At 42.6% G+C, this 14,992-nt stretch overlaps 1 protein-coding gene across 3 annotated transcripts in view; it reads right to left on the minus strand.

Moving 5' to 3' along the window:
- The window catches only part of bcas3 (BCAS3 microtubule associated cell migration factor), a 1,085,633-nt gene that overhangs the window by 891,373 nt on the left and 179,268 nt on the right, over positions 1 to 14,992 (minus strand). For all 3 annotated transcript variants that reach the window (XM_038814687.1, XM_038814685.1, XM_038814686.1), the window contains exon 8: positions 3,489 to 3,590. In XM_038814687.1, coding sequence (XP_038670615.1) covers positions 3,489 to 3,590 — 102 coding nt within the window. The remainder of the gene's footprint in view (positions 1 to 3,488; positions 3,591 to 14,992) is intronic.

A 14,992-nucleotide genomic window follows, 5' to 3' on the forward strand; every position in this document is an offset into this window, starting at 1 on the left:
GGTGTGAACCAGAGAAGAAAGAAATTGACTGCTAATAGAGATTCACAATGTTTTGGATGAAGTGTTCTAAAGCAAGAATAAGGTTGGGTCAGAGGCAGGTAACAATTTTGGATGAAATAGATTGAAAGACTCAAGAGTCAAACTAGAAACAGTAGCTGTGCATCATAAGATGGACCCTGAAAAAGCAACTGAGGAAAAAGAAAGGAATCAGGATTTGGAGTTCCTTATGAGAATCAAACAAGTTGGCTTCATTTTGCTAATGTTTAATTGTCACAGGTTTTTGGTTTATTCAGAATTTCACTTCGGGAACAATGGGACGCAATAAACATGGAGGTGAATTTTACAGGTGGTGTGGGGCGAGATTGCACGCTGCGGGACATCTCACCAACTTTTAAAAAGGCTGCCCTGCAGTGATAATATACAGAGGGCTACCTCAAAAAGCTGAGAGTGGGACTTCTGCTACTCAGAGCTAATTGGCCAGCAGCTGATGGTCCCACCAGTGCCAGAATGCAGTACTAGTTGCTGCGACAAGGGGGCGTCAAGAATGAGGATCACAGATGCCAGAGTCACAGGTAAGTCTGGAGTTTCTGGTCAGGGAAGAATTGGCAACCCTAGCAAGGGGATTCTTTTTTTTGGGGGGGGGGGTGCACATAGAAGCGTAGGGAGTAGGGAATTCCCTAGCAACTTAAGGACCTCAATAGACCTCAGGGTAGGCTGACACTTACCCACTGTAATAAAGGGGACAACGCGGTGGTGTGCAGGAAGATGGTGGACTGACCAACCATTTTATGTTACATATCCCTGCCTTCAATCAACACTGGTTGTTTGAAAACTCTGTCCATGAGTTAACGGGAACTATAGACAGGTAACATCTACACATCAACATAATCAGTTACACATCTAATTATAAATTATACAATATACAAAAGGCACACCTGGGCCACATCACAGTTAAGCTTGACAGCTGGACAGGTATAAACTGATGAAGGGTAACTTTAAGACTGACAGCTAACAAGCAGTTCTTCACACAGAGCGATCGATATTTGGACATTCAAGACAGTAAAACCAAAAACTTCTTTTGAAAGATAACCAAACTGAAGAAACTGTTGGTTTTATGAGATGGATGGAATAATTTGGTTCAAGTGGACTTGCTCAGCTATAATTATCTTGAAGTTTGAATTCACAAAAGCACCGTACATATCCTATTCGGATCTGAAGCACCAGTGACCTACATCACTTTCCCACTACCCTGGAAAACAATTCTCCCGAACTATGTTTTCGCAATACTTTCAAACCACACTGCTTGCTGGTGTACGCTATGTGAGCAGAAAATCAACACAATCTGCCCTGTAAGGGTACAGCATCTGAATTCCAGGGCTAAGTCTGTAAATGTACACTTTAACCTTGTCTTTTATTCTATTAAATATGAGAACTGTGGCTTGGCAACACAATGTGGAAAAGCACATAGTTTTAGTGACACCAAGTGGTAGAAGCAGTTTAAGGCTATGCTTTAAGCCTCAACGGACGTGAATTTAAAAAAGTTTCTTAACATCCTAAAAATATGACAACTGTATGATACACAGTCATCGACCTTTTGTTCCCAGACTAAATCAGAGGATTGTTAAAAATATCTAATTTTGTTTTAAACAGTATTTTGAACTGTTGGAAAGTGCGTATGTGTAGGTGTAGAAAATATCTGGCTCAGCAGTAATTTCCCTGTGGGGGAAAAGCTGCCAACATTCATTAACTTGGCTAACACATGAAGAATGGACAGTTGAACAAGATACGGAGAACTGTTACCATCTATGAAACTGAACTTTAGCAGGTTTTGACTCGTTTAGGACTGGGGGGGGGGGGGGGGGGGGGGGGGGGAGGAGAGAGAGAGATAAACTGTTTTTATAAAAACACTTAATGAAGTGCAGAATTAACATACCACGTGCAATGAAATGTTGCTGAAACTTATTCTTTGTTTATCACTTTCTTCTCAGACACATTCTGATGAATCAATTATGTGGGATAACATTCTATTGCTTTTGTTAATTGTTGCTCTAAATAGATTGGCTGTAAAGACTACTCAAATTCCTAGTTTTTCCACCAATGTCTTCCTTGGCTATTTCAACACCAGTTATGCAAAATATGCCCTCTGGTTTTCCTTCTGAATTTTCCAAAATTTCAACTTTCTGAGTACAGGAACATTCGCTTGTTAACTATTCTACCAGAACAGCCCCATCTCTATTGACTCTCATGATAATCTTTCAAATATTTCGCAAACCCCACTATTTAGTCTCGGGTAAATCTCATTATCTTGGTACTTATTTACTTCGATTCCTTTCAGCTTGACTTCAATCTCATGTATCATGGCAGTTGTTTTTTAGGTCGGGCAAGAGTTCACATTTTTCCTCATCAACACATGACAATCATTTCAGATAGTTATATTTCATGCTCATGCAGTTTCAAGCTTTCATTTTCCACCTTTTAAGGTTCTCACCTTCTTTGTAACTGATCTCTTTCGCTACTCTAGCAGTGGAAGAAATGTTTTGTGCATTTTCCCTTACGATAGGCCACCAGTTACCTCGCCAATTACTCTCGGTGTTTACGTTTGTACGTGCACCTCAGTGGATCTCTTCTTCCTCCTGACAAGATTAGTAGGGGTAAAACATCCCATCTGCAAAACAGTGCCTCCCACCCTCAGTACTGTACAGGAATATCAGCCTAGATCTTTACGTTCAAGTCTTTTGAGTTGGGCTTGAATCTTTGGCCTCCTGAGACGGAGACAGGAGTAGAACAATTCAGCCATTGCTGAGAGATAGGGAAATCAAGAGGGTAATGTCGTTCAGGGCAGCCCAATTTGGTAAAAAAAAACGTTAGGCCACCTAATTGTATATGTAAAGAGTCAAACGACTGTTTCAGGCATATTTTCTGGATGCTTCTTTTTTGCCTTTACCAATATGGTGAGCTGTATATGTGTAGCTCCAGAGCATAAACAGAACTAATGCCCTAAATACCATCTGGGATGTACTGGTGCCCATTTTGTGCCTGAAAAATGGATGCAGTATCTCGGAATTTATAGGCCAACGTGTCCACCAGCGTTCCCAAGGTTCAAGAAAACATCAGTCTCCACTGCTCATGGAAAGGTTAAATCAAGCAGCTTATATTTGAAACCACAGACAATAGTGATAGGATCATGCTTTTGATATTCGCTGCAGTAAATACAAAAGCCACACTGACATTTATGGACCCCACCAAAACACATTCTAGTATTAACATTTTTAACGACATTGCATTTGAAACAGAAAAGCCACAGATAAATATTTTGAAAACCATTGAAAAATGGTTTAAGAAAGGAAAAAAGGTTGCATCACCTCAGTTTATGCATGCCATCATAGTCATTAGCTGTATCATCTTGCACAGTTTAGCCTGAATGCCAAAGAAGAATGAAAAGAATTCTAACTCATAAGATCTCACAATGCTTTTCAATTCCTCCCTACCTTTTGTTGCAATGCAGTTCATAGATGGGGGTTTTGAACTGGATGGACTTGACCATTTCGCCACTTCGAAGGGAGTACAGATCCACACAACAGTAGGGTGGGCTGGTGAGAAAGAAAAAAAAAGGAGTTAACACACAAACATGCTGAACTGATTCAAAGGAGAGCATTAGTCCAGAAATCACCCTCAGTTTTCAGCGGCGGCATGGTGGCTCAACGCTTAGCACTGCTGCCTTACGGCACTGAGGACGCGGATTCGATCCCAGCCCCGGGTCACTGTTCGTGTGGAGTTTGCACATTCTCCCCCTGTCTGCATGGGTTTCACTCCCACAACTCAAAGATGTGCAGGTTCGGTGGATTGGTCACGCTAAATTGCCCTTTAATTGGAAAAAGAAATAATTGGTGGGTACTCCTTAAGTTATTAAAAAGAAATTACCCTCAGTTTTATGATCAAATTTGTGTTACGATCAGTTGAGGAGGAGTGGACTTGCTCCCCTCTTTTGACTGCAACTGTCTTTTTTAAGGATACGCTTGCCAAGTGCTTGTTTAACTGTTTATGGGCTCTAACTGTACAAGACACATAGACAGGTTTCCTTCTATTTTTTTAAAAAGAAAATAGCCTATTATTTACTGTACTTAACACATAGTCATAAAAACGCTCCAACTGTGATGCATACATGTATTCAAGGGTACATATACACACACACACACACACGCGCGCACACATACACACTACAAAGTTAGAGGGTAGACTGCACTGTTTTTCAAAGTCCATTGGATGGTTTCACGCTGGGCCAGATGGTCCCTCGGGATACAGCGCAAGACTGTTTAAGGATGTTGACAGATGATTTCTCTGTTTTCCCAAAGGCAGCAGCTGCTGGGTTGATTCTTAAAACACTGCCTGCAGCAAAGGAGTGGTCAAACAACAGGCAGGGATTGAGTTTGCAGGCTGGGTGGAAAGAGAGCATGTATCCACTCAAGGGTCTTGTTTCTTCGGCTTTCCCCCTTCTGTTTTGTGGCCTGGAGCAAAGCAATATCTTAAACATGGGAGAGGGGATGTCACCAACTAACCAGTTACCCAAACACGGTCATACCAAGTTGATTCCAGGTCCATGGTGCAAGCCATGATTTTCTTATGGCTGAACAAGCTCCTTTCTCAGCCAGAGTCCATTGTCCAAAGTGACTAAGTCTCATGGTTTATTCCAATTGAATACATGGCGGTTGTCTGGATATTTTATAAATGGGTCAGGAGATGCAGTCATTCACATTCTTCAAAGATGATTGTCCTTGATAGTTCTTCCAGGCAGGCTGGCTCCATTTTAATGGCTTTGAAATGTGCAAGGTTCAGTCATACACATACAAACTGAAAATGCTGGAAAGATTCAGCAGGTCTAGCGGAGAGAGAAACAGAGTTAATGGTTCAGCTGGAGAAGAGACATATGGAGCAGAAATAGTGGGCGGAATTCCCCCCCCCCCCCCCCCCCCCCAACGGCAGGTGGGAGAATCGCCGGGGCACCGAGCGAGGCCTGTCACGCCGCCTCGGTTCTCCCACCCCCCCCCCCCCAAACCGGCGCGGCGCGATTCACAGCTGGCCACTGGGAGAATCACCGCTTGCTGTTTGTAACGGGCGAGCGGCCATTCTCCGGCCCGGATGGGCCGTGTGGCCTGCCCAACACGACAGGTTCCCGCCGGTGCCATCCACGCCTGGTCGGTGCCGGCGGGAACAGCGCGGGAATGCTGGGGGGGGGGGGGGGGGGGGGGGGAGGGGGGGGGGGGGGAGGGGGGCAGCTTGTGGGATGGGGAGGGGGGTTCTTGCACCGGGGTGGCCTCAAAAGGGGTCTGGCCCGCGATCGGTGCCCACCGATCGGCGGGCCGGCGTCTCTGAAGGAGGGCCTCCTTTCATCCGCCATCCCACAAGATCCATCCAACATTTTCTTGCTGGGCGGCCGCGGGGAGGACGGCAACCGCGCATGCGCGGATTGGCACTGGCCAACATGCGCATGCACAGGTGACGCCAAGGCCCGGTGCGCGTAAATGACGCGGCACCGCTCCTAGCCCCCCCGGGGGTAGGAGAATAGGGGGCTGGGAGCGGCCTCCGATGCCGGAGTGAAACATTCCGGTTTTCACTCCAGCGTCGGGACTTCCCGATGGGAGAATTGCGCCCATTAACTCTGTTTCTCTCTCCACAGATGCTGCCAAACCTGCTGAGTCTTTCCAATATTTTCTGTTTTTATTCCAGATTTCAAGCATCTGCAGTATTTTACAAATGCTTATCCACCTTAGCAGCGGTTAAGTCTTTGGAATGCTTTTTCAGACTTTGAAAACTCAACCAGTAGTTTCAGCACATGAATTAAATAAAATAATTTTCGATATAAAGATTGGCTTTATAACATCTTCAGGCAAGATTAAATGCTACAAGCATTTCATTACAATGTTGTTCAGCAAAAAAAAAAGACATATTCATACTAAACACTCTCTCACATTGATCTTTCAACTACTACAGCTGGTATGTCTGCAACAGCTATTCTCTGTTCAAGTTTGAGTTTCTCATCACCCTCTCTGTATGCAGCACAATTATAATTAAATCTCTTTTGGGATGTGGGGTGGGGGGTCTGACCCAAGGAAGGCTTTTGTTGAGAAAACCTAGCGCCTTCTGTCCATTTTGTCCGTCTAAAATTCCTGTTATGTGTCGTCAAGAGTATTCGGATTTTCACTGGCATCTATTCATAGTGCTTTGAGTATTTTAGTTCCAACAGACATTGAGGCTGGAATCTTCCAGGCTTGCCAGCAGCAGAGAGCTTGGCGGGCAAGGCAACTTAATTTGACAGGAGGCCAAACATCGGACTCCCAGCAATGGGATGAACTTCTGCAATTATTTTCTCGGGACTTAAAAGGAGGCTCAAGATTCCCAATGAATATACAACAGCACATAATGCATGCTCATTAAACGGCCATCTTGCCAGAATTAAGTTCCCCCCAGTCAGAAATTAGAATGTTTACATTTACTACTGCCAGGTATCTAGCACGATTGAGTTCATAAACAGTCATGTATGAATGAGAGGAACACTCATTTCTGGTCATCCAGGATGTCCTTCAGCTGGAAGGGGTGGAGTGGGGATGCCATGTCTAAATGGAAGTGATGTACAGGACTGGTGGTTCAAAGATGGAGGCTAATCTACAAGGAATATGCTCACAAAATAAATTATATATATTATGGGCCAGGATTTTAAAAATCTCCAAACTATATTATGGAGTTCATCTGACCGAAAACTTTATGTTGAATTTGGCTAGGATAAACACAAGAGCCGGCCTTTCAGGTGTTATTCAACAGACTTCTTAGGCGCTTTTAATCAAAAAAAGAGCTTTATTTTAAGAACTTAGTTAACATTTGTATAAACACACGCAGCTAGAATTTTTATCAATTACAAACACAAAGACCCCACACAGCTACAGTAATCTATGTATAACTCTTAATGAATTCCCCCTCAACTGTTCCAATTCAATAATAAAATCAAAGTAAAACCAGAAACCCCTTTTCAAGGGTGTGGCCCAGCACACGGCATTCTCACTGGTAAAAGACTTGTTAGTGATACTCTGTTCCCCTTTTCAAACAGCAGGTTTGAATTCCTTCCAGAAAGAATTATCTCTTTTAAGTTAACAAGTGGTCTGAGAACAGCTTTTAAAATGCAGATAGAGAAAAACACTTCTTTCAACCCGTGCGGTTCAAACCAGCCCAAAATTCGAAGCAAAAATAAGAAAAAAACGCTTGGAGACATAGACCAGCTCTTCCCACACAAATTACATCACTGAAGCCATGTGATAAGGCAAAAACCTTTCTTAAAATGACACTCCCATTGCAGATACAAATAAAGAGCAGGTGTAGGCCATTCAGCTCCTCAAGCTTGCTCTATAATTAATAACATCACATCTGATCTGATAGTAACCTCAAATTGGCATCCTGCCCACCCCCAATAACCTATCACCCCCTTGCTTACCAAGAATCTATCCACCTCTGCCTTAAAAATATTCAAAGACTCTGCTTCCACCATGCTTTGAGGAAGAGAGTTCCAAAGACTCACGACCCTCTGTGTGAAAACAAATTGTCTCATCTCTATTTAAAATGGGGATTCCTTATTTTTAAACAGTGATCCCTAGTTCTAGATTCTCCCACAAGAAGAAATATAATCTCTACATCCACCATGTCAGGACCCCTCGGGATCTTATGTGTTTCACTCAAGTCACCTCTTAATCTTCTAAACTGCAGTGAACACAAGCCTAGCCTGTCCAACCTTTCCTGAAAAGATAACCCAATCATTCCAGGTATTAGTTTGGTAAACCTTCTTGGAACTACTTCCAACACATTTATATCCTTCCTCAAATAAGGAGGCCAATACTGTACACAGTTCTCCAGACATGGTCTCACTAGAGCCCTGTATAACATAACCTCCAAGCTATTGTATTCAATCCCCCTCGTCATAAATGATGACATTCTATGAGCTTGCTAAAATTACTTTCTGCACCTGCATACTAGCCTTTTATGATTCATGCACTAAGACACCCAGATCTCCCTGAAGTTCAGAACTCTGCAATCTCTTATCATTTGTGGTGGTCTGCTGTGCCCTCCGCAATCTGGCAAAGCAGCGGGGCGGCATGCTGGAGGAGCAGCAGGTAGAGGGACATGAGGCCTCGTCTGAGGAGGAGGATGAGGCAGTCCAGGAGGGGATGGAGTGTGAGCCAGAGAGGCGCCAGAGGATGGAGAACAGGCAGCAGCAAGGGTCCATAAATGCCAGCAGGACCAGTGAGGTCTTCATCGTCTCCAGATTCTCTAAGGGCAAGGCTGTGTCCGTCAGTTCAACCCGATTCCTCCCCCAATTTCCTCCCTCCCCTCCATTCCTCAACCCCCAATCTCTCCTTCCTCCAATCCTCCTCCCATTTACCTCCCACCCCATAGGGTTTAGTGAGAGATAGGAACTGAAGGAGATCAATATTAGTAGAGGAATGGTGTTGGGGAAATTGTTAGGATTGAAGGCTGAAGGCAGCACGGTGGCCTAGTGGTTAGCACAACCGCCTCACGGCGCTGAGGTCCCAGGTTCGATCCCGGCTCTGGGTCACTGTCTGTGTGGAGTTTGCACATTCTCCCCGTGTCTGCGTGGGTTTCACCCCCACAACCCAAAAATGTGCAGAGTAGGTGGATTGGCCACACTAAATTGCCCCTTAATTGGAAAAAATAATTGGGTAATCTAAATTTATTTTTTTTTAAATTTTAAAAAAGGATTGAAGGCTGATAGATCCCCAGGGCCTGATACTCTACAGGGCCTTTTCTTGGAATTCTAATTCCTCCTTTTCCTTTCTCTCCTGCCTTTCCATTTCTTTTTCTCTTGCTAGGAATTCTAGCTCTAGTTTCTGCTCTAGCTTATGTTTCTGTTTCTAGCTCTAGTTTATGCTATTCCAGCTGTATTGTGCTAATGCTCGACTGTCCATTTCAGATTCCATGTCTATCTTCTGTTCTTCAGGTTCAATCGCAAAATGGGTGACCTCAAGTTTGAGGATATCGTATTTCCTAGCCTTTTGGCTTCCAGATACATAGAACATACAATGCAGAAGGAGGCCATTTGCCCATCGAGTCTGTATCGATCCACTTAAGCCCTCACTTCCACCCTATCCCCATAACCCGATAACCCCGCCTAACCTTTTTGGACATTATGGGCAATTTAGCATGGCCAATTCGCCTAACATGCACGTCTTTGGACTGTGGGAGGAAACCGGAGCACCCAGAGGAAACCCACGCAGACACTGGGAGAACGTGCAGACTCCACACAGGCAGTGACCCAGCGGGGAATCGAACCTAGGATTCTGCCGTTGTGAAGCCACAGTGCAAGCCATGTGTGCTACCCTACTGCCGAGCTACACATGTTAACTCTTCAGTAGAGTGAGCTTTTAAATTTTCCCAACTTACTTAATTGTTCTTGGAAAGTACTAGCCTCAAATGTGGACATGTTAAGTATTCTATTACAGTAAACAAGAAAACCTGTATGAAGTTCAATCTGATTTCCAGTTTCCAATTTTGAGTGTCTAAATGGGTCTGATCATGGACAATTTTGGATTTGGTAATGTGTAATGAGGCAGACTTGATTAGGGAACTTAAGGTAAAGGAACCCTTAGGGGACAGTGACCACAATATGATAGCATTTACCCAGTAGTTGAGAGGGAGAAGCTGGAATCAGATGTAACAGTTTTACAATTGAATAAAGGTAACTACGAAGATATAAGGGAGGAGCTGGCCAGAGTTGATTGGAAGGGGAATCTAGCAGGGAAGACAGCTAAAAGCAACGGCAGGAGTTTTTAGGGGTTATTCGGAAGGCACAACAGAAATTCATCCCAAGGAGGAGGAAACAAGCTAAGTGGAGGACAAGGCAACCATGGCTGACAAGGTACGTCAACAAAAGCATAAAAGCAAAGGAAAAAGCATACAACATGACGAGGATTAGTGGGAAGCCAGAGGATTGAGAAGCCTTTAAAAGCGAGCAGAGGACACTAAAAAAATAATAAGGGGGGGAGAAGATGAGATAGTAAGCTAAAATATTAAAGAAGATTGCAAGAGTTTTTTTTGATATATAAACTTTATGAGAGAGGCAAGAATGGACATTGGACCACTCGAAAATGAGGCTGGAGAGATTGTAATAGGGAACAAAGAAATGGCAGAGGAACTGACTTGGTACTTTGCATCAGGCTTCACAGTGGAAGACACCAGTGGCATATCACAACTTCAAGAGAGTCAGGGGGCAGAAGCGAGTGAAGTGGCCTTCACAAAGAAGAAGGTGCTGGGGAAGTTGAAAGGTCTGAAGGTGAATAAATTACCTGGACCGGATGGACTACACCCAGGGTTCTGAAGGAGATAGCTGAGGAGATTGTGGAGGCATTGGTGGTGCTCTTTCAGGAATTACTGGAGGCTGGGAGGGTCCCAGAGGATTGGAAAATGGCGAATGTAACACCCCTGTTTAAGAGGCAGAAGACAGGGAATTAGGCAGGTTAGTCTGACTTTGGTCGTTGGTAAGATTTTAGAGTCTATTATAAAGGATGAAATCGCAGAGTACTTAGAAGTGCATGGTAAAATAGGACTGAGTTAGCATGGGGAGGTCATGCCCAACAAATCTGTCAAAATTCTTTGAGGAGGTAACGAGGAAGTTATACAAAGGGGAACCAGTGGACATGATCTATTTGGATTTCCAGCCATACAAGAGGCTGCTAAATAAGTTAAGAGCCCATGACATTAGGGGCAAGGTACTGGCATGGATAGAGAGTTTGCTGACTGGCAGAAGGCAGAGACTGGGGATACAGGAGTCCTTTTCAGGATGGCAGCCGGTGACTAGTGGTGCTCTGCCGGGGTCAGTGTTGGGACCACAGCTATTCATGATATGCATTAATGATCTGGAAGAAGGAACGGAGGGCACTGTTGCTAAGTCTGCAGATGATACCAAGATATGTAGAGGAACAGACTGTGTTGAGGAATCAGATAGGCTGCAGGAGGACCTGGACAGGCCAGGAGACGGGGTAAAGAAGTGGCAGATGAAATACAATGTGGAATAGTGTGAGTTGTACACTTTGGTAGGAAGAATAGAGGCATAGACCTTTTTCTAAATGGGAAAAGGCTTTGGAAATCAGAGGCACAGAGGGATTTCGGAGTCCTAGTTCAGGATTCTCTTAAGGTTAACATGCAGGTTCAATTGGCAGTTAGGAAGGCAAATGAATGTTAGCATTCTTGTCAAGAGGGCTAGAATACAAGAGCAGGGATGTACAGTTGAGGCTCTATAATGCTCTGGTCAGACCCCATTTGGAGTATTGTGAGCAATTTTGAGCCCCATATCTAAGTAAGGATGTGCTGGTCTTGGAGAGGGTCCAGAGGAGTTACAAAAGAATGATCCCAAGAATGAAGGGCAAAATGGCCTAACTCTTCTCCTAAGTCTTATGATTTGTGGCCTTATCATTGTCTGATCAATAGGATAAATCATCTGGCATGGCCCTTCTAGACAGACTGCATATAGCTGCTCAAATGTCCCAATTTTGCATAAATTGGCATAGAGCCAATGAAAAATGACAATTTGCAAGCAGATCTGAGCAATAAGAAATGTTTTACCCCACATGTAGCAATAAACACATGCTGGGACTGCAGAGTCAAATTCACAACAGAGTGAAGGGCACCACTCAACCACTAACTTACTAGATCAGACAAATACAACTTCCTTGCATTTGTGCACTGTCACCACCAAGCAACCAGAAGACAACCCCAGTGGCACAAGACTGCTGCTCAGCAACTAATTTTCTTTTCAGACTCCCTCCTCTATCTGCTATGATCACCGATGGCATGACACTTCACAATATTTTCTCCTGCAGTCAGCAACAAACACCACAGCATGTTCCACAATTAATGCAAAGGCACTTCAACACATTCACCCATCAGCACTTATTTTCCAAGCAACTACTTCTTCCCAGCCAGTCACGGAGTGTTTGATAGCAACTGGCAAAGGTATTCAGTTGAAGGGGATTGGAACAGTGATTTGAAGTCAGCCCTTTTGGCTGACAATATATAGTTTCAATCACTTAAGCCACCAAAACCAATTACTCGTCAATAATGTTCAGAATACGCAAATATCCAGGGGAAAAGAAGCACCAGGAAATAATTTTGGTGCAAGATCAGCAAAATGCTTTGGTATTCCAAGTTAAAAGTCAGGAAGTAATTAATTTTAGAATTTAAATCTTTTATAACATATAGGTATGAGAATGACATTACTTTGCAAATGCCAACAACTGTATAATAACTAAATATGGTGCTCCCACTTGCAGTACAAATGCTATGGTGTGGTTACAGTCAATGAATTCAGTGACCTTTTCACACTACAATGCTCATGACAACTCAATTACTTAAGTCACAAAATTTTATTCCCAAATTTTGGATCAACATCAATGTGGTTAAGGAAAAGAATCGTTCACCACAACAAATATCCCCAGTTTTTAATGAAAAGGGTGGGTGGGGTTGTTAATATTCATTCTCAATGTCCATTTAGAAAGTGTCTTCCTTTTGTTGGAACTAGTGTGGACAGCACGCCATTTACTGGAATACAATGGACACATTTATGACACACGCACAAAGAATAGTACATGGGGTTTGAAGCTGGCCGCAAACATCAGAGATGGAAACACTCAAGTGGCAAATGAGAAAAACATGCACTCGATAGTTTTTAAAACTTAATTTTTTTAAAACAATCGTCTCATCCATGATGCGTTAATTTCAAGAAAACGTGAGTAAAATATACCAAAAAAAAGTCACCAGTAAAGATGATGAGGACAGAAAGGAACAAAGTAAATTAAATTCACATTTCAGCACACAAAATTCTGATTATGCTCCAAGACATCTGAAACAGACAGAAATGTCAGAGCGCATCACAAATGTGCAAGTAATTAAAGTTGAAAATGTGAAGTATCAATGTGATTTGAACTAGCAAATTTAAACCAGACCAAATTAATGTTTGGGTTCTGGGACAGTTCTGTCAAAAAAGTAAATCAGTAAGCAAACTGTTTCATTTACATTTGACTTTGTTGATATGATGCGGCGGGGGGGGAGAAGAAAAGTACATAATAGAAATCCTTTAGAGCGCAATTTTATTGACCAATTACTACAAGTCAACAAATTAAAAACCAAAGAAGAAAAAATTACAACTAAACTTAAGTCAAATTAAATATAATTTCATACATAAAGATCTGAAATAAATTGTATCTGTTGTGCATCTAGCGTATTTTCATCACTCTTTAGAGACAGAAGTAGGCCACTCAGCCTTTCAAGTCTGCTGCACCATCAAATTAGATCATGGCTGATTGATACCTCAAATCCATTTATTTATACTCTGTAAATCTGAAGTCATTCAAAATCTTGCTGGCCATATCTTAATATGCATACCTTTAATCCCATTCACCTATCACCCCTGTGCAAACTAAATAACCTATATTGACAAGCACCATCTTGTATTTTTAAATTCTTACCCTTGTTTTCAAGCCTCTCTATGGTCTCACCCCTCCTTTTCCTTATAATTTCCTTCAGCCCACAACTCTTTAATGTATTTCCACTCATCTAATGCTCTTGACCTCTTCAGCATCCTCAGATTTAACCACTCCATCACTGGTGGTCATGTCTTCAGCTGCTTAGGTCCCAAGCTCCAGAATTTCTTCCTTGAACCTATCCAGCTTTCTATCTCCCTTTCTTTCTTTAAGGTGCTACTCAAACTCTACCACTTTTGACCATCTATCTTAATGTCATCTTTTATGGTTGACTGTCTAACGTTGCTTTCTAACAATCCTAGGAACTACATTGGGGCATTTTATAAAGACCATACAAATAAAAGCTGTTGCTGTTGTTACTCATGTTTGCTCCATATCCATTTATACCCTTAACTAACAATAACATCTACCTAACTCAGTCTTGAGTGTTCCAATTGTCCCAACATCCACAGCCTGTCGGGAAAGACAATTCCCGATTAACATGAAACTTTGTATAAACATGTGCTTCCTGATTTTGCTCCTGAGTGACCTAGCTCTTACTTAACGATTACATATCTGTGTACTCGGCTTCCCTACAATGGAAATAGTTTTCCCATATTCACTTTATCAAGTTACTTTAGCCATGACTGGATCACATCTCAGTCTTCTAAACTCCAGTAGTCTAGCTCTGTCCCCTTTTTTTTTAAAAGAACAAAAATAAAAGTCTCCAAGTCATTCCTAATTTCTTCTCACTTTGAAAAGTAGCTGAGAACTCACTAACTCCCAAACCTCAGAACAATTTTCCCATCAGCAGTTTCCTCTCAAATCTCAATGCTGTATGGTTTTGGTGTCTGACTAAGAGGTTGAACATAAACTGTTAATTGGTAACCCCATACAACGTCAAGGTACATCACTGCATTGGTGCTATCTCCATTCTGGTTCTGTATACAGTATATCAGTCTATACCGTGGGTAATATTATTCGCCAATTCTACAGTAACCTATGCTCTGCCCTTGTACTACACCTCCTCCAAATATATTTACAATACAATCTTCTTTTATCAGCTACCCCTTCTCCCTGCCCATTAACCAACACCCCCCCCCCCCCCCCCCCCCCCGCCCCCAAATGAACTTGGATTTTCTTTTTCCATTCGATCTGCCATGATCTGACTGGAAATTGGCGCTTTCACTTGTTGTGAAATTTCAGCCAATATTTGTTTATTCTTTTATATTCCAATCCTTTTTCAAGCTTATGAATCTTTTTAATCAGCTAAGCAACTACCCTGGTAAATTCAGTTGTTTTTGCTTCACAGTTCTCTGTTTTTAATCTGGATGTGCTCTTCCATACTGCGCATCTCATCTTTCATGTTCATCAGATCAGATCAAAGCTCAAGAATTTCACTGCACTTTTTACAATGAAGTTCCAACATTTCATCAGATTTGGTTATTAACTCTGCATTCAACCAACTGCTCTGACTC

Source organism: Scyliorhinus canicula, chromosome 12 (assembly GCF_902713615.1).
Source record: "Scyliorhinus canicula chromosome 12, sScyCan1.1, whole genome shotgun sequence".
Lineage (NCBI taxonomy): Eukaryota > Metazoa > Chordata > Chondrichthyes > Carcharhiniformes > Scyliorhinidae > Scyliorhinus > Scyliorhinus canicula.